General features: G+C 49.8%; 1 protein-coding gene across 1 annotated transcript in view; it reads right to left on the bottom strand.

Moving 5' to 3' along the window:
* The window catches only part of GALNT10 (polypeptide N-acetylgalactosaminyltransferase 10), a 234,020-nt gene extending 218,343 nt beyond the window's left edge, over nucleotides 1-15,677 (bottom strand). The window contains exon 1 of the mRNA XM_047772930.1: nucleotides 15,377-15,677. Coding sequence (XP_047628886.1) covers nucleotides 15,377-15,535 — 159 coding nt within the window. The 5' untranslated portion in view covers nucleotides 15,536-15,677. The remainder of the gene's footprint in view (nucleotides 1-15,376) is intronic.
* Between the last annotated feature and the right edge of the window lie 8,934 nt (nucleotides 15,678-24,611).

Below are 24,611 nucleotides of genomic sequence, written 5' to 3'. Positions count from 1 at the left end.
GACCGGGGAGATGGGCTCAACAGCTACGGTACAGCCCCCACCCTGCTCTCGGGGAACTGTGCCCACCCCACCAGCTGCTCACATCCCAGTGCCCTGGAATTATCTGCTGGGCAGTCCAGCAAGTCCATGAGGGCAGAGACCATGTCCTTTCCTCCTAGAATGTTAAGTGCTTAGCAGAGAGCCTGCCTGGGTACATTCAGGATTCAGTCAAAATCTGCTGGATAAATGACACGCTGGATCAAGTAGAACTGCAGACCCAAAAGCCAACTCAACACCTTTCTGGGTCACAGCCCTGCTTGGAGTGCTCGGGCCCCGCAAGTGCTGTCTTGAGAGCTCCTCTGCCCAACCTGGCCTTACATGCAGTTGACAAAATAACTTTCTAGGTCTTCTTCTATTTGACCTCTAGGACCCATCAGAGAACAAATCTGGTCACAGGACCTCTCTGCCTGACACCCTTCATGTCTCTGGGAACCAAGGGATGGAGTGCAGCCCAGGGATCTGATCTCACCAGCATTCCAGTGTCTCCCAGGCCCATGTCTGGCTTTACTTTTCAGAGGCCAGCCACACTGACCTTGAGAGACCTGGCACACACCGAAAACCACAGGACTTCCCCACTCTGGGCTTTTGACTGTGCTTCCCCTGTGCCGGGAAGCCCTGTGCTCCTCTCCCCACCCCTGCCCTGCCCCCGCCTGGCTAAACCATCTCACTTGCCTTCAGAGACTTAGAGCAGAAGTTCCTCCTTGAGGAAGCCTTTTCTGTGCCACCCACCCTGCCCACCTGGGGTAGCGGACTCTTCTATGTGCTCACATATAACCCTGCACCTGCAGCTGCCAGACAGAGACCCCGCTGCGGCCTGAGTGAACTGGTCAATGTGTGGAGCCAAGCATCGGAGGCTCAGGACACTGCAGGCCAGCACAGCTCCATCAGGGACCAGCTGTGTGACCTTGGGTGCAACATTTCCTCTCTCTGGTGCTGAGGGCTCTCACCTGTAAGATGGAGACATTTATAGCATGTTTGCCTTTGGGCTGCTGTGAAGATGAAGAACAATAAAGATGCTTCATCTGGCCGAAGGGGCCTGAAGAGAAGTGACCTTCATGAGTGTCTAAAGCTCAGAGGCTGCTAGTTACACATCTCGGTGGCCTCACTGCCTGGCACGGTATCTAGACCACAGTATGGTGTAATGGGGGAATGGGCGGATTCATTCTCCCTCCACTCCCACAGCCTCCAGTCTGGCGCCCTGGTCTCCAGTGCCTCCAGCACTGTCATATCCACCTTTCTGAGACACACCTCGGATCAGGCCATCTTTGGTAAAAACTCTATTCCTGGCTTCCACGTGGCCTGAGGCCAAGCCTCCTGGCTGCCCAATCAGAGCCCCTGTGACGCAGCCCTCACTTCCTGCAGTTACTCTGTAAGAGCATCTGAAGGTTCAGTAACTCTAGCTTACTCCATTCTAGACTAAGTTCCCCCCTTTCTGCTACCTGAGAGACCTCCATCCTAATATGCACACTTTGCTAAATTCCTAACCTTCCACAGAGCCACCTTATAAGTCACCTTCTTTCAGAAGCCCTTCCTGACCTCCTCCTCAGGGCACCCCACAATGCCTGGCTCTCCCCTCCCACAGAACCAAGGCTGCTCTGCCCTGTGCACCATCACTGCAAACTTGACTATGTCCCCTGCAGACTAGGAGTGCTCTGGAGGCAGGGGCTGTCTTCTGTACCCAACACACAGTAATAACCCTCCAAATCAACTGAGTTGGGACCCAGAAGAAAAATAAATGGTTGACACTCAAAAGACAACACAGTTAAGTAAAAGGCTGTTATGTACCATATGTTTACTCATAATGGTATTCGAGGCTAATGGGTAAGTTTTAAAAAAAGAAATGTAAAGAGGTTGGTCTCTTAACAAGGAGAACAGCTTTGGTTAAACAATATATTCATGCAAGGTAATCTGCTAATCCTCATAGGAAGAGAGGATTTTTCCCATGAATTAAAAAGGAACTGAAGTAGCCAAGAAAGATTAAGACAGTTATCCCTGCCTTTGCAAAGACTTGTCCACCCAAACACAACACACAAACACACCCATGCACACACATAAAACAATCCGATCAGAAAAGGGAAAATGGCCGATGTAGTGGCTTAGTAGGGCTGCCAGATAGCTTAAAAAAGAAATTTACAGTGTTCCCCTTGTGGTTCACTGCAAACGAATCTGATTAGTATCCATGAGGACGCAGGTTTGATTCCTGGCCTCGCTCAGTGGGTTAAGGATCCTGTGTTGCTATGAGCAGGCTGCAGACACAGCTTGGATCTGGCGTTGCTGTAGCTGGCTGTGGTGTAGACTGGTGGCTACAGCTCCAATTTGACTCCTAGCCTTAAAACCTCCTAGCGCCACAGGTCTGGCCCTAAAAACACAAAAAAAAAAAAAAAAAAAAAAAAAGAAGAAGAAGAAAAAACAAATTTACTGCCTCACAGTTCAGGAAGCTATAACGTTCAAAATCAAGGTACTGGAATCAAGGTGCTGGCAAGGCCAGGCTTCCTCCAGAGCCTCTGGGGAAGGATGTGTCCTTGCCCCTTCCAGCTGCTGGAAGTCCCACGCCTCCCTGGTTTATGGCAGCACAGCTCCCATCCCTCCCTCAGTCTTCACATGGGAGCCTTCCCTCTGTATCTCTCCGTAAGGACACCAGTCAATCATATGAGATTAAGTCACATGAGACCATGCTACTCCAGCATGACCTCACCTTAACCAAATACATCTACATGACCCTAATTCCAAATAAGGTCACACTCTGAGGCGCTGGGGGTTAGAACTTCAACATATCTTTGGGGGGACATGATTCAACCCATAACAGTCCATTCATCCATTTAATGGGAGATGCCGTCCTTGGTGACCCGCCCAAGGTCACCCAGCAACTGAAGGCATTTCCTTCACCAGGAAGAGACCAGAACAAGGGTGAACAAACCAGGACCTGCCACCCAGTCTGCTGCCTGATTTTGCATGTCAAGTTTTATTGGCACAAAGCAATTACTGGCCCTTCCGTTTATATATCGTCTCTGGCTGCTTTCACACTACAATGGCAGGGCTGAGGAGCTGTGGCAGAGACCATGTGGCCCATAAGGACTAAAACAGTCTCTGGACTATAAGAATACATAAACTACACTGGCCACATTTGGGGGGCGGGGCAGAGTGGCTTCCAGAGACAGGAGGAAGTCTAGATCCACATGGCAGCTCTCTGGGACCCTTCTGTGCAGCTGGAAGCCCACCAAGGGGGCTGTCTTGCTGGGAAAGCACCTCCAACAATACTTCTCTCTGCCTAGAGAAACGACGAAATAGCACTACAGTATTTGTTGCCACTAAAGTTGTACAAATTAAGTTCTATGAGCTTTTCCAAGAGATAGAGATTAATTCTAACAGGAAGACCCCTTCTGAGAAAGGAAAGACTTGAAAGGAGCCTAAAGGTGGTTAGCAGACCCACAAGAAATCCTCTAGGCCACAGCAGATTACCCAGGACCCTGCTCAGCTAAAGGAAGTGACTTCCCCATCACTGGAGACGTTCAAACCAAAGATGGCTGGCCATTTGGGGGAGATGGGACACGATGAAAGACTGCCCCTTAGCACTGTGGATTTCACAGTGGTGGGCTGATGGCTTCTTCAGTCTCATGTCTCATCATACTTGCTGAGAGACACACACAGCACAGAGATGGCTGGGGAGGGGATGGGGGTAGAGGGAGAGAGAGAAACACAGAGAGAAGAGAGGGTGAGACTCAGGCCTGAAAGAGGAGTACTCACAGCCAATGCCAAAGACAGCCCACACGAACCAGAGGGAGGAAGTCCACACCCAGGCTTCCCACACCACTCCACCCCCACCCACATAAGGGAGAAAAAAAGAGAGAGTAAAAACTCAACAACTAGGGTTAAAACTAATCAAATGTCCCTTTAATACCTCTGGCTTGGCACCTGGCAGCCTCCTTAATGTGCCCCATTGTTCCCTGGCAGGGCTCACGCTGCCTCTCCCGCTGCCAGGGGCAGGAAAGAGCAGCAGCCCAGCCAGGCTCCAGGCCCAGGAGGTGTGCACCAGACCCACTGGGCTGACTCAGCAGGGAAGACCCTGCCACCCCACGCGGTGGAGCCCTGCCCTCCCCAGTGGGCAGACTAACACACCAGATGGCAAGACCTGACCACTCCCCGAAGTGAGGAGGGCAGGAGGAGTTCCAGGCCTGAAAGTCGACACGGCCCTCTTCCCCACACTCTGCTCATATGCCCGGAAAGCAGAATCCCCACTTTGAAGGTGAGGACGTGGAGGCCAAGGGAGGTTAAATGACTTGCTTCAGGCGTCAATAAAACATCGTAGTTAAGAGTCAGTGAAGCAAGTTTTGAGAAATCTGAGTCCTCCCACCTGCTTCCTCGGCAGACCTGAGAAGTTACTTAACATTCCCCAGCCCCATTTCTCCCACCTCCAAAACAACCACAGTAAGAGCGCTTGCAACATGCAGAAATGTAATGGGCACAGAACGCAGTGTTCGGCAAGAGTGCAACGATTAATGGTGATTACTGCTACCACTGTGGAGCCAGTGTGCAAAGAGAGACGGAACTCTCAGCCCGGGACCGGGTGCCACACCGACTGTGGCCCATCCCCACGTCCCGCTGCCACACCCGGAGCCACCTGGAACTTCTAAGGGAAGGGTCCTGAGGTGGGAGACAGAGCCGCAGCCACGCCTGCCCTGCCCTGGACTCAGAGACCTGGGTAGCTGTGTGCCTGAACTGCCTCACACAGGCTCTTTTCCAGAAATGCCTCCGGATGCCTCTAACACCCGCTGCCACAGGCATGTGCCATTTCTGCTGGGAAAGCCGTCTTTCCTCTCATTTCACAGACTTCTAACACTCCCCGATAACAAGAATGTACATACTGGGGTTCCCCAACTTGCCAAGAGGCACAGGCAGAAAACAAAGAAGACTCTGTGCTCACATCATTTCTAACAAACCTGCAGCAGCCCCTGACACAGCTAGAACAAACTATATTAGGGTGGCCCTCAATTCAGAATCCCCAGAGACAGAGAGGCAAGGCAAAGGTTTGCAGGCTCAGACAGAGCAAAACTCATCCAGATACAAACTTCAGTGAATCTGTTCAAGAGCCTACGGCTTCTACTTTCTATTTCCACTTTTTTCCCCCACTGCAAAGTCCATTAGGCTTATAGTCAGAAGGACTAGCCTCAGCTCACTGGCTCTGTAACTAGTCAATGTCATTTATGCTCTTCCAACCTCAGTTGTCCCATCCGTAAAGTGCGGGCCATAAACCCCACTCTGCCTCCATCATGAGATGAAGAGAACAAACTGGACATGGGTTATAAAGCAAAGCTCCCAAGTGTCCCCACAGGCCAGCAGTTACATGGGAAGGTGAGGAACCCAAGTTTGAGACCACAGGATGCGGCAGGGGCCATGGCCAACTGAAGAGCCGGAGTCTGTCTCTAGACTCCGCAGGTTGCCAGGCTGCTACCCAGATCCAGTCATGTTTTGCGATGCTATAACCCAGGCCCAGCTGCTGAACTGTTCCATTTTTTCCCCAAAAGCCAGAAAAGATAATTTTTTAAAATGTGAAATAGTCCACAGTTCCCTCGTGGCTCAGCAGGTTAAGGATCTGGCATTGTCACTGCTGTGGCTCTGATAACAGATGCGGCATGGGCTCGATCCCTGGCCCAGGAACTTCTGCATGCCTCAGGCATGGCCAAAAAATAAATAAATGTGAAATATTTCAATGTTTAGGTTCCATTGTTTAGGTACTGACAACTTACCAATATTTTAAAAGAGACACCCAATCATCTATGGGCCCACAGTGGGTAAACCACACAAAACATAGTTCTGGGCTACATACAGTCCACAGGTTGCCAGCTGCAATCTCCATTTAAGGTACACATATAAGGTTTTTTGTTTTTGTTTTTGTTTTAAGTAATACATAGGTCAAATAAAATAATGAAAGAACTCCTCTGCAGGAAGATAACATTAAGGTTTATTATCAACAAAATTACCAGGAATTCAAATTATAGCCCCTGGTGCCCCCAAAAGAGTCACTAACTTTTCACTGAAGTTGGATGCCAAATTTAGAAACTGGTTATTTCATAAATAGATGAGCACACATACACATTTTAACTGTCAGCAGCTGACTCTGATCAATACTCAGGAGGAAACATGCAGAATAACAGTTTTCAGTTGAGCACATACAATGTGCTTGAGCAGCAGGAAGTAATTTTCACACACACTCCCCTGCCAGATGTTTCCAACCTGTTCCCTTTAAGAAACCTCTTTCCTCCCATGTCCCACCAGCCTCCTCTGCTCAGCAACACCTCCTCCAGGAGGCCAACAAGTGTAACCAGTGGGAGACCCACCCAAACGCACAACTGTGGTTAACTGGGCTCTTAGGAGGCCCCCAGGTGGCCTGTGGGGCCTGCTAGAATCCTGGCTGGAGCATTTGGCTCGTGGAAGAGCTTTCCAGAACCAGCACAATGGATACAAGAATCAGGCTCCTGAGGGCCTCAGCAATATCCTCCCGCTGTGGCCTCCTCCCATCCAGGGAAGAGGGTGCACTCACCCAAGGTCAGGGCCAGTGGGTGGTAAGGCAGTAGGAGGAGGCCTAGGGCTGTGAGCTCTGGTCTGCTGGAGGGAGACCCCTGGGCTGGAGTCCTGTTCCCATTACCTCCCAGCTGTGTGGCCCTGGATATGTCATGGATCCTCTCTGCCTCTTAGTTGTCTCATCTTTAGTGGGACATAAACATCACTACAACACGATGAAAGAGTGCTGATGGTGCCCATTTTAGGAGAAGGCAGAGCTGGGCCTGGGAACCGGGGGTGCTGGCTGTCAGTTGCACACTCGGTCCAGCTCAAGGGAAAAGCTCGCAGGGTTTTCCTAATGTAACCCCTTCCCAAGAAGGCCCTAGTGCAGCACCTCCACACACACTTCCAGGCACCTCACCCTTGTCCCCACAGCAGGAAGGCAGAGCACCCAGCCTGGAAAGGCAACAGCTCACATGTGCCAGCAGAAAACAAAGCTGCTGAGCCCCAGAGAGTCCCTGGGGCCCACTGCAGAGGGATTTGCAAAGTGCACTGCCCAACTCAGATACCAATCCCGGATTCTGAGCTGTTTACATTTGATATGGTGCCACTACTAACAGGCACCACAGTGTTCCCCTGGGGACGGCTGGCTTGCAACTCGGGGAAACTGCAAATAAAAGCACTCCCCAGGAATAGGTGTGCAAAATGCTCCTGGAGGGTGCACCTGGAGAAGGCGACATCTGCCTCCTGGGGTGCTGACAAGCAGGGAGGTGGGCGGAGAGAAGAGTTACCTGCTGCACTCAGTAGGATTTGCTGGACAGGTGGCCACCCTAGACTCAAGCAGTCTCCATGGTGGATCCCTGATAACAGGCTCCTGAAAGATGCTGAAGCACCCTGAGATTCCACAAGATGGATTCCAGACTTCCTGCACCGGGCCAGGAGTCACCAAGAACCCACTTATCAGTCACTCACTCATTCGCCTGCTTCTTCATTCCCTCAGCAAATACTTCGGACAATTAAGAGAGGGTGATGAGATCGAGGTTTGCTCCTGCATGGACAGGTCAAAAATGATGACTACAGTGCATGATACATTCCCATAAGGCTCCCCCAGCAGGGGTGAGTCAGGCTTAGGGGCAAGGTGGCAGGGAGAAAGGTGTCAGCAGCAAGGGAGCAGCACGTGTGGAGGCCCAGAGGCTCACACGCACGCACGGACACAAGGACAGAGGCAGGGAGGGACGAAGCAGAAACACAAGTCCACACCTTCCTGGACTGGCAGGAAGACCACTTCCTGGTCTAAGTGGGCAGAGGAGAAGGCCAAGGAGCAGGGGAACTAAGGTGGGTGAGCGACCCCTGGGGGCTGGAGTGACCGAAGAACACTTCCTGGAGGAATCAAAGAATATTGCCTAGAAGGACGCAGAGGGTCTGGGTTCTCTCCCAGGGGAGGAAATGGCTGGGCACCCCAATGACTGCTTCAGATCCAAAGAGTCAGGGAGTGGGGTACAAAGAGCAGCCTACATGTGCACCCCTCCTCCACCCCTAATAATGAGACATGTCTGGTCCTTCTCTGCTGCCAAAGCCTGTGCCACGAGGCCACCCACCTACCAAAGAGCAATGATGACACAGGCATCCCTCCCTACCTCTGCCCCAGGGAGGCCAGAAGAACAGATGCCTCCTCGAAGCCAGGCATGGCCCAGGAGCTGCCCCACCACTCCCTGACCCCTTCTGGACCAAGCCTCATGCTCAGGGCTCCACCCCCAGCGACACATCCAGTCTTCAGAACTCACCCCCCACCTCAGTATAGTTAACATTATCCTCCTTTTACAGGCCAGGAATTCCTGCATGGAGGTCAAGGGACAGTGCCCAAGGCTAGGCATTGGAGTCGGGCAGTGCAGCTCCAAAGCTAGAGCCCCACATGCTGCCCCACAGGGTGTCAATCTAGGGGGACTGAGGAGCCCCTTTGCCAAGGGGGGCTTCAGCAGCAGGTAGGGCAGAGGTTCCTCTTCAAGGTCACCGAGTAACCTTGTGGGCTCTTCATCGGCCACTGAGGAAGTTCAGTCTTAAGAGTAATGGTCTCTCCCCTCTGCACAGACATCATCAGGGTTGCCACGCTGGCCCTGCAGGAGAGGAGAAGAGGTGGGGGGGCGGGGGGATGCAGGGCTTTGTCCTGCCGAGGCGTTGGGTCAGAGACTCCCAGGCTAGAACACCAGCTCCACAACCACAGGCTGAGCATCCCTGGGCAAGTACCCGCACCTGTGAGCCCTATCGCCCTCGGGTTCCCACCTGTTTATAATTGTGAGTATTTAACAGGACATGCAGGTAAAGGGCTTATTAGTCCAAAGCCTGGCAGCATAAATGATAAGTAAATGGCAGCTGCTATTACTATCGTTAACATGATCCTTTTCATGATCATCTTTCTTGTGTCATTTCATACTGCGGCTTATATCATCTGAGAAAACCAAAGACTATTTCAGCATCTGAAGCTCAGAATTCTCTCAAAACCAAAGGGAAAGAAGAAATGGGCCTGCTTTTCTCCCTTCCTTCTCCTATCTATACTCAGCAGAGGGCAGCAAACAGGAACCATCCAAAGATAAGAAAAGGGAGAAGAGAGACACATGGAGAGAAAGCTACACACTCATAAATACACACCCACCCACCACAGCAAGTGGAATTGTTTAGCTTCCTCTAGCTTCCAAAGTATGAACACTCCGCCTCCTCCAGCTAAGAAGGGCCAGGCAGGAAAAAAGTCGAAGCTGAAGAGACAGAAGTTCTTTTTCAGCTTGAGAAAATTTTTCAATGAACTGCCTTTTAATGTGTGGGAGTGGGGGCGGGAGGGAGAGGGGCAGCTCACAGGACGCCTGTAAGGGGAAAGGAAGGTGGCAGCAAAACTCATAAGTGAGATTCAATAAAAGCAGCTTTTATCTGCTCTTCATCTTAACCCTCTCCTTACTCTGTGCTGGAAGCCTTCGTGCCTGAGCTTTCCCAGGAGAACCCTGAGGCCCACAGAGTACAGGGTGGCAAAGAGGTTTTGTCTCCAGGACAGATCTGATGCCCCCACAGCGACTGCCTGGGACACGGAGTCAGCAGGATTCCGGAGCAGCTATTTGTTGGCTTCATCCCTAGGTTTCATTTCCCCTGCTTCCCACAAGAGCATCCAGATTTTTCTCTGGGAAGCTGCTCCACAATTTGGAAGGCCTGACCCCACCCCTAGCTCCAGGGTGGGGTGGGTCAAATCAGCATAGCTCATCCTCCTGACAAGTTTTCGTGGTTCAGAGAGCACATCTGCTCCAAATTGGCCCAATAACACCTAAGAAGGCTTGCTAGAGTTTATAGGAAAGAAGTTTCCTCTCTCTTATAAAGAAGCTACCAAAAGAGATAGACTTGCTCCTCTGGGTGTGACTATGAGGTCAGAAAGAGCTACAACCCTTTTTTTCCTGCCTTGGGGCTCAATCTATCACACGAACCTCTGGATTGTAACACATCTGAAGTCCATTGCAATTACAGGAGCTAATATAGTCTCTTACTCATTTCACCGCATGTGGCGTAATTCATTCTGTTAACTGCAACTGGCAGAACCTGAGATGGCTCTTAAACTCAGATGGGCTCTGTCTGCCACCAGGAGCAAGTGGGGGACAGTAATGGTGCCACATGTGATGCATCCTTTTAATTCCTCTATTCCCCTGCTGGATTCCATTGCCACCTTAAAATGGAATCCATTTTACTTGCCATAAAACTGATAAAAATTCAGGAAGTAAATTGACAAAAATAGATGTGCAAAAAAGCCTGATAAGTTCCAGCAGATAATCGGTCTTGATAAATACTGGGCTCCAAAACCTGACGGGATCATCTTGGCTCTTGAGGGATACAACCATAAGAAGGGTCAAATATTAGAATATGGGGGCAGGGGGATACACTGTGATGAACCAGAGCAAGAACTTGGAGAAACTGCGCTTGAGTCTGCAACCCTCTGAGAATTCATCTCCCCTCACCTAAGCCTCACTTTCCATAACTACTATATGAGGGGCTTGGACTTAGATGACTTCTCAAGCACCCTTCCCGCTCTGACACATATGGATCACTCACCAAACACCTTCTGACTGTCTTCCAAGTACCAAGGCTTATGCTATTTGCTAGAAGAGGATGTGGTTCCTACTCTAAGACATTCCCGGGAGAGGAAGAAGTGATACACTCCTCAGCCACAGGAACTCGGGCAGGTACAGGCGACCTCATTTCCCCACCCCGCTGTGCATGTGGACAGCAGTTCTCTGGGAAGCAAGATTCTTATTTAAATCCTCCCTGGGGGCATCAGCTCTTCCTTTACTGGCACTGACACACATATGGGATATGGTCAGATATATGCAAAATACAGAGCCTACTGCAGACACCATCATGAGCTTTTAGCCGCCACTGGACACGCTTCTGGCTGCCAAGTTTGCCTCAGGGTGCTTTTTAGTGATGAGATCCTGATGCCCTCTCTGTGTAAGAGCTGACCACGGACAAGGTACAATTAGCAAGTGAGATGGTTATCCTTTAAATGGGCCTTTGCTTTCTCATTTCCGATTCTATTATTTGTTATCGTGTCACTGGAGCCAACAGATTAAAGGCTGAACATCCTTAGACCTAGAAGAAGGCACTGCAGTACGAACACCTCTCTAAATAGAGGTCTCATCACAAGGTAGATACAGAGGCCTGTTTAAACACACTTCTGGGAGTTCTCATTGTGGCTAAGTGGCAACGAACCCGACTAGTATCCATGAGGACTTCGGGTCCAATCGCTGGCCTCACTCAGTGGATTAAGGATCTGGCATTGCTGTGAGCTCTGGTGTAGGTCACAGATGCGGCTCAGATCTGGTGTTGCTGTAGCTGTGACATAGGCTGGGCAGCTGCAGCTTTGATTCGACCCCTAGCCTTCCATATGCCTCAGATGCGGCCCTAAAAAGACTAAATAAATAAATAAACACACTTCAACTATCCAGGCCTTTCCAATACAAGCTCCTGAACAAACCCCAAGGTGCTGGAGTTGGAAAAGTCCTAACAAAGTATCTATTCCCTACACTGCAAGTGAGATGCAACATGCCACGGACTCCCCTTAAGTAGCAGTGTAGAGAAAGAGTCTGAGGTCAAGTCTGGCCTTTGTGGGAAAGAGACCAATTAGCAATGCAGTTGCTGGCCGGGAGAGCGGAAGCACTTATGATACACATTAACCTTTTCATTCTGAATCTGAGCGCTTACCTCACAGATGGAGAATCTAAGGCCCAGAGAGGTTACACCACTTCCCTGAGGTCATACCATGAGTTCAAGGCAAAAGAGTGAACTGAAACACAGTCCTGTTCCCAGACCTTCCAGGATTGGCCTCCCCCAGGAGATGGCAAGACTGGGATGAGAAAAGAATGAAGTCAGATCTGTGCAGGTAAATCAACAACTCTTCTCCATCGGCATCAGATTTCAGCTGGGCGTGGAGACAGAGAAGTGATTAGTAATCTAAAGGATCCCACCCCCTCTGTGGAAAAATTAAAGAAATCATTCCAAGGCTGCATTTCCATGGTACTTCACTTTCTGATGGGTGAGGCTCTGCCACCAAGAAGACTAAAAAATGGGAGGAGAGTTAAGTATTGATTTCTGGATGTTCTAAGAATAAAGTTCAGGTCTGACACAGTGAGAAAAACTATTGACATTTGAAAATCAAAGTCATTGGTATTCCATTATCCCACCAATTTCTATTTCCACACTTGCTATTATCCAATGAAGTCATTTTTCACGAGAGATTATGGCTCAGAAATTGGGAGGGACTGCATCACGTTTCTTTAGCACAGGTTTTTAATAGCCTGTTCCCGAGCCTAGAATATGAAACAGACCACAGAATTAAACCAAGATGTTAAGCAGATTGGGACCAGGAATGAGTGGCACCCCCGAATTAAAATGAAGATGGCTTCAAGATTGGCTTTTCTTACTTGGTTTTGCGACTTTCCAAGAAGCCAGCTGTCTGACCAGATGAGTGCTCAAATCCTAGATGCATTATGTGTCCTTTACAAATCAGCTGCCTGACCCAGCTCCAGCGGTACACCCAGGATGAGCTAGCGTGAATTACAAAGACTTAGGTTCTGAATTTGAAATCCTATATTCTTTAGTCCAGTGGAGAAATCAAGGAGTTAAAGGACTACTCAAACAGCAAGTATGCTACCCTTCTCTCAAAGCCACAAGGAAACTTCTCTCAAACCCACAAGGAATATAGTTTTCATTTGGATAAAGTCCTGTCATCTGACGTCCCCCCTAGAGCCTCTGCAGTTATTTCTACTCAAAAGATCAATGAGGAGCTCTGGGATAATTCTCAGCAATTACAAGAATGACAAGCTGAGCTCAGAACTGGTCAGCCGGGTCGACGGCAGCTCTGTGTGCTCGAGATGCCAGAGTCCCCAGATCGCAGCCTGATGTGCACGTCCCAGTGCACTGGGATGAGGGACGGAACACCAGCGCTTTGAGAAGTCAGCCTCCTCCCTCGAGGCCAGGCTGACATTCAAACAAGGACCGGGGGCCAAGCCTGGTGCTGTGCATCTGCAGGAGAGTGAAACAAAAAGGAGCTGTGTGGAAATTTGGCAGAGTGTTCCTGAAAGGCAGCAGATGAATGCTGAATCCTATAGCATCTACAAGAGCAAATCGTTGGGGAAACAGCTCCACTCTGTTGCTCCCAGGAGCCTCAGATTTTTTTTTTTAAAGCAAGGATCATCAGCTGACACCCCCTACCACTATCACCAAGCCCCTTTACCACTACTTCCTTTTTGCTTTCATGATATTCCAGAGAAAAAGAAATGAACAAGAACTAGACCTTCCCAGATGAGCTTCTCTGTCCATTTCAGTGAAGGGCTCAGAGCAGCGCCCAGCTGTTGCTCCCCTCTCTCTCCGCCCCAAAGGCTGCCTTACTCCATCAATCCCCTCTTGCACAAGTGAATAATTTACTTTGAAAGCTCAGGCCAAACTGGCAGTTAACCTTGACCTTCTCTCTACACATCTGGGTCTATAGAAAATGAAAATCAGGTCGTCTCTGGCATCCACAGCAAATGAAATACGAGGGCTTTCTCCAGGCAGAAGGAGGATGTCAGGGCTATTTTAGAACTGGCTACAGCTATTCCAAAGGAGAGTTTGCTCTTGGGCAGGATACAGCCCCCTTGATGTGGGGCTGCGTCCAGTACAGACCCCCACTGCTAAGGGATGTCACAAGGGACTCCTGCCTCAGGAAAGGAAAGAGAAGTGGCCAGTATCCTCCACGTTGACTAAATGATGGTATCACAGAAGGCTCGGCCAATAACCACATTTTACAGATGGAGAAAGGGAGGCTCAGAGGAGATGGGAGGTGATCAAGGACACACACAGCAAGTTAACAGTAAAGCTGAGGACAGAACCCTGACCTCCTGTCCCTAATGCTGGTGCAGGGTAGGAACAGAAAAAAAGAGATTTCATGAAGTAAAAAACCAATCTGGATATAGAATTTAAGGAAGAGGGGTCTAAGTCAGCTGGCAGGGTTTGACAGGGGGTTAAGAAAGGAGTTGGGGCCTTAGTTTCCAAACAGTAAGATCTACCAGAAAGATCAACCAGGCCCTTCAGAATGGTTTGCAACAAATACTGGACAGGTTGCACTTAAATTGGTCAGCCCTGTAGCAAAGAGCCCTCTGTACTCAAGAAGCCAGACTCCTCCAGACAGCAGCCTGATTCTGATTCCTTTCCGGAGAGAAAGGAAAACCATCCAAAGTCAGCCTCTTCTCTTGTCCTGCCAACCATCAGTCAAGTTCAACCCTGATGCACAAATTATGCACTTCCCATGGGACTGAATAAATCTCACAAGAAAACCTGAAATGTCCCACTATGTGAAAGACCCCAAACATATATACTCTCACTGGCACTACCTGAGCCAGGAGCTGGGAGCAGGAGGGATCTGATAGAGCCTTGGCTATCAGTCTATATGTACTCGTCACACACATACATGGGTGAGTTTAGAGGAGACAAAAACAATCAAGAGCAAGTCTTGGCAGCAAGAAACACCACACCTGATCAACCCTGACAAGTTCAGTAGGGGTCTTAGTACTCTGAGAAGGGACAGGGACTGCATGTTCCATCCTCAGGGAACTGGCCACAAACAGCCCCTGGAAAATTTGGGGTTCCTTCTGCCACAGCCCCCACTTCTGGATTCTCAGAAAGCCAAAGGCAGCTGGCCCCTCAAAGACAGAGCACAACCACCCTCAGCCCCCAGGTCCTGAAGCTCCAAGCATGATCTTTGCATCCTCCAAGGAATCCACAGGGTCTACGGAAGAAATAAAGCTGGGAAGGAAGGAGGCTGAACAACGGGAAGGGGGGGGAGGTCCAGGTGTCTCTTAGGGCAGAGGGGTAAACAGGAAAGGGGCTGGCCTGAGAAGGTAACACCAGGATCAGCAGGTGAGGGGAAAAGAGAAAAAAAGACCTAGACACCAAACAGAAGGACTGGCATCTCCAGAAAGAAGAGTCATCCTGGGATACAGGGATGCTGACTGGATTCTCCAAGAGAGAGGTAGGGTGGAAAAGGTGAGGGGACACCAAGGAGGATGGTAACCTATGGTAAGAAAGAAAGCACCAGACTGGGCTTCAGAAGTCCTGGTTTCTAGCTCTGGTTCGGTTTCTAAATGGAGCAGGGCCGTGGACAAATCCCGGTCTTCCTCTGAGCCTCGGTTTTCCCATCCAAAAAAATGGGAAGAATAGAGGCTTCTCTGGCGCTGACTCTGAGGAGACAGACAGGCGACGACAGAAAAAGGAACCGAAGGTTAAAGTGATTTCGAGGAGAGCGTGCTCCCAACTCCATGGCAGCTGAGGGACTCACCTGTCCAGCCGCCGGGGCCACCGCTGCCCCGGCTCCCCCGGGGGTGCCGTCGGGCTGCCGCTCGCGGTACAGCGCCCAGAGCCCCACGTTGGGCAGAAGGACCAGGGCCGCCAGCACCAGCGCCACCGCCTGCAGAAGCCGCTTCTCCTTCCGCCTCATCGGGGCCGGTCAGCCCCGCCGCGCCCCGCCGGCCCCGCCGCGCCGCCCACAGCTCCGCGCGTCCGCCCGTCCGCCCGGCGGCGGCAGCAGCTCAGCGAGAAGAAGCGGCCGCGGCGCCGGCCCCGCTCCAACTCCGCGGCACTTCCGCCGCTCGCCGGCCAGGGAGCCGGGCTCAGCCACCGCGCCGCCACCGCGGGGAGGTCGCCACCAACACCCACGCCCACGAGTTCCGCCGAGCCGCGCGCTCTGCCCTGGCCTCCTGGGGATCGGTGGCAGAGCATGGTGCACCATGGGCCCCGGCCTTCTCATGGCCCTTCGTGCTCCGCCCGGACTCAGCGGGCCCCTCTGGGGACCGCTCCCCCCTCTTGGACCGCAATGGTGCGGCCCGCTCCTCCGCTGCTCCCCCGCCCGCGGGAGCTTTGCGAAAGTCCGGGAGTTGGCGAGTTGGGCGCTAACTGGTCCGCGCTGGGACCCGCTTGCGCGGACCCCAAAGTCCCGCCGGCCACCTCGGCTCCGGACTCCAGTCGGGAGTTTTTGGGCTCCCATGGGATAAGCAGAGTGTGCTGGAGTCCCGCCGGATGCTCAGCGCCTGCAGCCCCCAGGGCTGTGGCTTCCCACCCCTCTAAGCTCGGCCACAGGACCCGCGGACCTCCCTTGCACCCCGGGCCTCGGCATTCCCAGGCGGGAAGTGGGGCCACAGCTGCGCTGTACGCGCGCGGTACTGTCGTAGTTTTCTTCCCTCTGAGGTCCTGGCTGTACGTGTGAACGCCCTGTGTAAAGTGGGGAGTGCGGTTTGCACCGGCTACCCGTCTGTTGTCCCTGCAGACTGCGGGACCTTTTCTTACTGCAAGTCCAGCCTCCTTGGAGTTGGAATGCCCTCCAGTACTACAAGTGCTTCTAGGCACTCAGCTCACGGAGCACTTTCTCGAAACCTCTTGTCAGTTCCTATCTCCCGTTCAGCTTCTAAGCAAACTGTGTCAGGTACCAGGAGGAAGTGAAAACAAACTCGAGCCCTGACGTCTGGGATCTGAAACATTAAACGTATAATCACATTAGGCGAGCGAATGTGTCTATAATCGTAGTAAGGGCTCTGAGGAAGTTGGCCGGCCTAGGCGCAGGGAGCTGTGGCCAGCGGCCGGGGTGCCTGACTCCCGAAGGTGACGCCTGTGGCTCGTCAGTGCTCTTCACTTAATTGCTTCCTGTCTGATGCTGAGAGACATTCGCCCTTTTGGTTGCCTTCCTTTTTGATCAACTACACTTGTGTCCTCTTGATTTTCTAAGTCTCCAGCCCAGCTTCCTCCCTCCGCCCCAGCCTTGGCTCAGCGTCCTGGTGACTCCTGCCTCCCAGTTCTTCCAGCTGCAGGCCACGGGGACTCAATTTTCTGAAATCAGCTCGGACCTTGACATCTGCTACAAAAACTCCAAAACGTCATAGCCTAAGGCTCTATAGAGGCCACACTCCTCTCTGTGACCTGCTAGAGCTGATCAAATATTCTCTTCCCTCTGCTCTGCCCTGACCAGTTGCATAAAGGCTGTTTTCCTTTATGTGCTGTTGATGATGCGGTTCCTTTCACCTAGAAAGCCCTCTCCTCATCTCCATCTATGTGGGGGGAAACCTTGTCCACTTCCATGTCTAGTTGAACTGCCACCTCCTCCATGAAGTCCTCCAAAACTCCTCCTCAGGGGGGCTGCTGTCTTGGATTTGTCATGGTCGTGCTTACCTTCTATTGAAATGTTTACTGTACACCAGGCACCATGCTAAACCCTTGACAAGCATTACCTTCTTTTAATGAGGTAATAAGTGCTTTTCTTATCCTTGTTTGCAAGTGAAATTCAGGTTCAAGAAAGCGGCAGCCAGAATGATCCTGGTTTAGCAAAGATCAGAGAGCATCACTCCTCTGCTCAAATCCCTCCATGGCTTCCCATCTTCCACTGGATTCCCATAAGAAACTACAAGATCCTACAAGGCCATAGGTGAACAATCCTCACCCTTTAGCATCTTTGCTGTGCCCCAGCCCACTGGCCTTCATGCAGTGCCTCAGAGCACACACACATTCCTGCCTCCCGGGCTTGCTCTTGATATCACCTCTGCCTAGAATGCCCACTCTACCATCCCTAGACCCTAGCCCTATACCTTTTTTTAAAAAAATGTTTCGTGGTAAAACATGCATAACAAAATTTACCATTTTAAACATTTGGTGGCATGAAGTACATTCCCATTGTTGTGCAACCATCACCATTATCCAACTCTAGAACTTTTTCATCATCCCAACCTGAAACTCTGTATCCATGGAAAACTTAACTCCCCAATTCCCCCTCTCCCTCAGTCCCTGGTAAATACTCACCATTCTACTTTCTGTTGTTAAGAAGGTGACCATTAGAGGTACTCCTTCTAAGTGGAATCATACATATTTGTCCTTTGCGTCTAGCTTACTTCACACAACAATGTTTGCAAGATTTACCCCTGTTGTAGTATGTGTCAGAATTGCACCTCTTTTTAAGACTGAATAATATTCCATTGTATGCATGTACCACATTTTGTTTATCTGTTCAACCACGAAGGGACATTTTGGATTACTTTCACCTTTTTGGCTATGGTGAATAATACTTGAATAGCCCCCTGGTTTTTTTATACTGCAGTTGATGTGCAGTGTTTATGCTAGTGGATTTCCATCCTATCTCTTTGACAAAAGTGGAAGTTCCTAGAGGGAAAGACAGTGTTGCAACACTTTTATGCACCTCCACAGCACCAAGCACAGTGCCAGAAACAGTAGCTAGAGTGATCCTTTTACAAACATGAGGCTCACTCTGCTCCTGGGAATCCACCTAGGACTTCCCTTCAAGTTAGAATAAGCTCAGGAGTATCCTTAGCACAGCCTGTGAGGCCCTCTATGATCTGACCCAACTTCTAGATTTTTGCCCTCTCTCCTTCTCATCCAGTTACACTGGTCTTCTTGCTACAATTCTTCAAATACACCAAGTTAATAATGATCTCAGGGCCTTTGCAAATTGGCTCTGCCATTGAATCTCCTCCTCTAAATTGCTGCACAGTTCTCTCCCGCCCATCATTCAGGAACCAAGTCAAATGTTCCTAGAGAGAGCCTCCCTCACCAGCTGATCTAAAATATCAAAGAACGCCTCCATTATCTCCTCTTGCTTGATCTTCTTTAGAACAGGTATCATTTTTGGTTCCCCTCTCTACAATGTGAGCTCCAAGCAAGGAGGAACTTTGTAATTTTTCATCCTCTACTAGCACATACTTCTCTTTTTGTGAATTAGAAAACCAATCCTTCTAGGTGGAAGAATTTGCAAAGAGAGTGCCCACCTCCCCCTGGGCCAAAGCAGAGCTGGTGGAGCCAGGGCACATGGATTTCAGCTCATACTCCTGCTCAATCACATAAAACTAAACTGTGGCTCCTTCCAGTCCTGGAACACAGTAGGTACTGAATAATTACTGATAGAGGGAAGTATAGCAGCTGAAGTCTTGTATGGGAAAATCTTCAGTGTCTCCTGCCTACCCCTCCCAGCTCCCACGAGGATTCTTCACAAAATTGGATTTGAGCTTTTTCTTATGTTTCACCTGAGTGACTTGTTGATCAAAGCTGCACACCAGCCGGGTCAGCTCTCAATAGAAACTAGCCAACGAACCCAGCTTTAATCCGAGGACGCTTTGATCACAATACGGGATGCGCCAGGCATGGGCCCTGGGGTTGGGGAGATCCTCTTAGGGCTTTATTCCTCTCACCGAGACAACACCATTGGAGATGTGTGAGCAGCACATGTGCTCTGGCTGTTTTCCTGGGAAAACTTATCTGGACATCAACTGAAAGTGATCAAGAAATGTTTTCAGAGTGAGCCCTCCTAGGCCCATTGTGGGCATTAAATAAGACCATGTAGATAAAGCACTTACTGCAGACGTTGGTCCAGTGTGACTAGTGGCTATGGGTAAAATAAAAGTCCAGCACCCAGAGAACATCAATGAGGGATGGACAGGATATCAGCTGCATGACAAAAAAACCTCCATCTCTGGCCCGAGCCTCTCCAATCTCATCAATCGCGCTCCTTGTCACTCACTCCAAACCAGCCAGCCCCACCTTCATCCTGGTCCTTGAAAGCGTCAGCACATTCCAGCCCCAGGCCTTTAAGTTAGCTCTTGCCTCTGCCAGGAATATTGTTTCCCCCAACTTCCCCCAGTGTTGCTCCCTCCTAGCTTTCAGGTTTCAGCTTAAACTTCCCCTCCTCCCAGAGACTCTCCCTGACAGCATGCTAGAAGTGTTCTCCTCTGTACTTGACCTCTTGCTGTGTTTTCTTCATAGTGTATATCCCTCTCGGCCATAGATCTATGTATTTGCTTGTTGACTCTTTTTTTAGCCCCTCCAAATGGATTGTCACCGGCAGGGGGCAGAGACCTCATCTGCTCATTCTTACTCTGTCGCCACATCCTGGAACATACGTGCCTGGCACATAGAAAAGGTTTAAGACACACACTTGATGAGCATCTTCTCTCTTCCCCCACTTTCCCAACTGTACTTCCTTTACTTTACTTTCTTTTCCTTTTTTTTTTTTTGTCTTCTTCAGGTTGCCCCTGAGGATATGGAAGTTCCCAGGTTAAGGGTCAAATTGGAGCTGTATCTGCTGGCATACACCACAGCCACAGCCATGCAGAATCAGAGCCACATCTGCGACCTATACCACAGCTCACAGCAACGCCGGATCCTTAACTCACTGAGCAAGGCGAGGGATCAAACCCTCATGCATCCTCATGGATCCTAGTCAGGTTCGTTAACCAGTGAGCCACAACAAGGAACCTCCTCTTTTCCTTTTTTAAATGATCTGCTTATTTTCTCACTCACTCTTCAGTTGTCCCTTTTGTCATCAGTTACCTGCAGATCTTTCAGGATCCCGCCAGGATGGCCTTCCGCAAGAAGGCTCAGCTAGAAGAGAGGCAACAGGACAGGAAAGCCATCAGACTTCCTGATGAGGATATGAGAGCCCTTCCTACTAGATGGCCTCACCTTGGCTTTCACAGTAAGGCTGATCCCATTTGCCAAGGTCTGTACCCTCAGGCTGGTATGGCCTAGGCCTGCACTGAGGGGTGTGAAAGTGGAACAGATCAGCAAGTCAGGAGGTGTTGGTCTGATAATCAGTCAACCTCTAACATCGTTAACCTTGGCCAAGCCCCTTAGCTATTCTGAGCCTCAATTTCCTCATAAGCTAAATGCAGATAATAATGACTCTGTAATGATATAATTCCCAAGCTGGTGAAAGAGAGCTCTGCTTGACTCTAAGCAAAATCCAAGAAGCTATGGGTGTTGGACGTCTGTGCGTGCGGCAAACCTAAAGACTTCTTGCTCCTCCTCTCCTTGGAGCTCGTCAAACACTCTCAGAAAAACTAAGCTCCCTAATTATGCGACCTCTTGGCAACGGCTTTCCTTAAGTCAGAGTGTTTCTGCTTATGGGGTGATTGTTTGCTATGTCTCCACCACTGGACTATTAGCCCCATGAGGACAGAGATCATGTTGTTTCTGTTTGTTTGTTTTGCTCAATGCCTAGTACAGCATATCCTCAATGCCTAGAATAGTACCTGGCCCCCAACAGGTTCTCAACAAACACTTGGGAAGTGAATGAATGAATCGATTAATTAATCAACCTCCTTAAAATCTGCACTCAAGAAACTCATTAACACTCGAGTCTTTGACCCAAACTGCTGGGTCTACCAGGCTGGTCATTTAACAAGGGTCACAATTCTAAATATAAAGCAAAAGGACACAAGTTCTGGAACTGAAATTTCCCTGCATGGCTCTGATAAGCCCGCATCAGTCCAGACTTTGCTCCCACCTTCCTGTGCAGCTTCAGACTGGCCACTCAAATTCTCTGAGCATCATATTTATCATGAATGGATCCAAGAGTGTATGCATTAGCAAGAATTAAAGATATCTAGATAAAAAAAGAATATGGTCATATTAAAGTAGTTAAACCAGATGCTTGTTGAGGTCTTTTTTAGTTCTAAAATTCTGGGACTCAGTCTTGCAAGGTAGGATGGGAGGAGGGCAGTCAGACATGGAACACCATTCTAGTGCTTCAGTCCGGTGTGTGTATGTAGCGGCATTTCAGCTCCTAGTCTGAATAAAAAGAAAGGGTTTGCAGGATGCCTATTCAAAATGACCTCTAGACAGAAAATTGCTTCTCTCTTGGAGTCTACTTTGTCATTTCCACACTGAGATGCCAATTAAACCAATCCTGCCAACCATAAAGGAATGTTATTGAATCAAGACTGATTGTGGAAGGTGCCTCAAGTAGGATACATTTTGAAAGAGCAAACAGAGAAGGTCGTACATTTCAAAGAGCAAATATACTACATCACAGAGTGGGTATAATTCAGACTATTAGTCAGAAGGGTCAGATTCAAATGTCAAATGTAGAGGAAGCCATCCTCCTTCTGTTTCTGCCATTAAAATGTTTGTGTGTGTGCATGTGTGTGTATCAGGGTTTGGGAAATGAGTGATTCCTGTTCAATTACTTTTCATTTTCCATAAAGGAAGAACATTGTACAAAGTACAAATAAAGAGGTGGTGGGGTGCAGAGGCAAGGGGCTTCCTAGAAGTTTAAGGCTCTTGGAGAAATGACATCATCTGTGGGCACTTCTGTGAAATAAACTTGGATACACTATAACCCAGTGGTCTTCACTTCTGCTGCTCTTATCTTTGGAATCACCTGGGGACCTTTTAAAACTCTAGAGGCCCACCCTGCACCCTAGACCAATTAAGTCAGAACCTCTAGGGGTAGGACTCAGCCATTCCTAGGTGCAGCCAAGTGTAAGCAAACTCTATAGCTTTCAAGCTCTAAAACCCTTCTAGGTTTCCTTTGGCCTAAGCGGCATGTCATCGGATGTTCCACTAGGTGGCACCTTCCAGCAAACTTAAGTGGGTCCGAAGAGGTCTCTTCTAGGTCTACCTGAAAGGAATGATTTCAGAAAGCAAGGCTTGGTGGTCCTTACTGGAGACAAAGGGTCTGCACTCTTGATGAGAGGCTAAACTTGTTGGTTAACGACTGGCCGGTAAGCGCTAGAGCCACAGAATATTAAAAGATTCCTCCTTTATTAGGAAACTGAGGCCTGGAGGGGGCGCAGCTCCAGCTCTGACTGCTGGGCTCACCACAGTCTCTTCCCGTATAGGTCCAACAGGAACAACAACACTCCGTACCCGCAACCCCTACCTCCCACCCCTGCTCAAAAGTCCTCCATGAGTCTTGCCATGGGCATCGGTGAACATCCGTCCTTTTCATCCGGTCAGTTGACGACACTCTGGTATTCTTCTAGGGTTTACCTTCCTGCACCTCAGCTGGGAGGCTGGATCAGAGCTGACTCCACCCTCAGCTTCTGGCTTAGCCAATCAGAAGGTGATGCTATTTACTCCCCCTACGTGATTGGTCCAAGCATGGATACCTGACCTACCCAAGGCAAAGTAGAACAATCGCTATGAATTTTGCGGAGGTTTTTGGGTTTTGGTTGGTTTAGGAAGCAGTGGTCCCTTCCAGATCCACCATGAGGAGTGGATTGGACATCTTTGTCCCTCCTGGCCCCAGAGAGGTGCTATAGGATGCATCAGTGGGCTTCCTTGCTCTGTCATCCTGTTGGAGTCAGCCCTTGGGGAGCCAGGGCAGGATACCAAAGGGAGGCAGAAGAGCCAGGTCAGGATGTTTCTTCTCCCAGCTTCCTTACTGGGATGATGCCACAGGCTGGCTGTAGCCACTACTAAAGGCCACAGCTCCTGTCAGGCTCTCTTGATTCTGAGAATCCCTCTCAGAATTCTGAGAAGTGCCTTCCCCTACCCTTCGGGACAGCACACCACTGTTTCTAGCCCAAGGGTACTACACGGTCCTTGGCTGTTACCCTATACCCTGTCCCATGGGCCTCTTAGTAAATGTGTCTCACATTTCCCAGAGTAGGAAAACCATGCATTTTCTGCTGGGACCCTACCTGAATCAAGGGGAGAAGCTTCCCGAGAACCTGAGAACGGCACCCACACAGAGGAAAGGAGCTGAAAAATCTCCTAGTTACCCAAGCCAACCCCTGATGTCATCCTGGCCTCCACTCCAGCTCACCTCCCACATTCAAACAATTATCTAATAATGCTAATTTTATTGCCTAATAAATTTTAAATCTATTCCTTCCCCCCAGGCCTACTGTAGGAAGCGTATTGCAGGTGCCGGCAAGAAGAATCCCTGATCAGAACTCTGCTACCTCAATGGACCAAAGTCCTTACATCGTGGACTGGCTCCACCCCTCAGCTACCGGCAAACCCTTGGCCTATGCTCGCCTGACCTGGATCAAGAGGATGAGCAGAGCCACTCAGATTAGGTCTCAGAAATTGGAATCAAGTGGCAGAGAATGGAGAAGGCAGCTGGCGGTGGGTCCTAAAAGTGGAAGTTCAGGTAGCATCAGGGTGGAGATTCTTCTCGGGACAAACAATGAGAAGTTACTGGAAAGGGGATATCATCACAAACAAGAAGTGCCCTAGTCGAAGACACAATGGACCAGAGGTGCAAGGAACAGAGATGCTGAGAGAGACAATTACGAAGGATAACTGCCTTGACTCTTGGTTTTCTAGTTCCAGATCCCTACCCTACGGTGTCTATGGGGTTTCCTGCTGTATACCCTTTCCTTGACGTCATAAGCGAGTCTCTGTCCCTTATGATCTAAGGAGCCTTGGCCTTGATACTCTAGATTCAGAGTCCAAGTTAAAGCCTTTATCATCTCATTTGAATTGTTGCAGTAGTCTCCTAACTCCTCTACCACTTGAGTCCTGAATCTATCAGAATCCATCTTCCCACCACCACAGTGACTATTCTGGTACATAGACTTGCCATGTTGCTTCCTGCTGGTGGTCTTCCCATTGTATTCACAGTAAAGTTCAAGGATTGGCCTTGCAGTCTGTGCTAAACTGCTCGTAACTGCTTACCTTAATCCTGTGGCTTCTGGCCTCCATGCCCTTGCTCATGCTGATCCCTCTTCCAGGGCTGCCCTGTACACCCTTTGCGTGGATAAACTCTTAGCCATCTTGAGGTCCTCGCCTCC

The sequence above is a fragment of the Phacochoerus africanus genome, chromosome 1 (genome assembly GCF_016906955.1).
Source record: "Phacochoerus africanus isolate WHEZ1 chromosome 1, ROS_Pafr_v1, whole genome shotgun sequence".
NCBI lineage: Eukaryota > Metazoa > Chordata > Mammalia > Artiodactyla > Suidae > Phacochoerus > Phacochoerus africanus.
The sequence above is the reverse complement of the archived record's forward strand: the minus strand, read 5'-3'. Positions and strand labels throughout refer to the sequence as shown.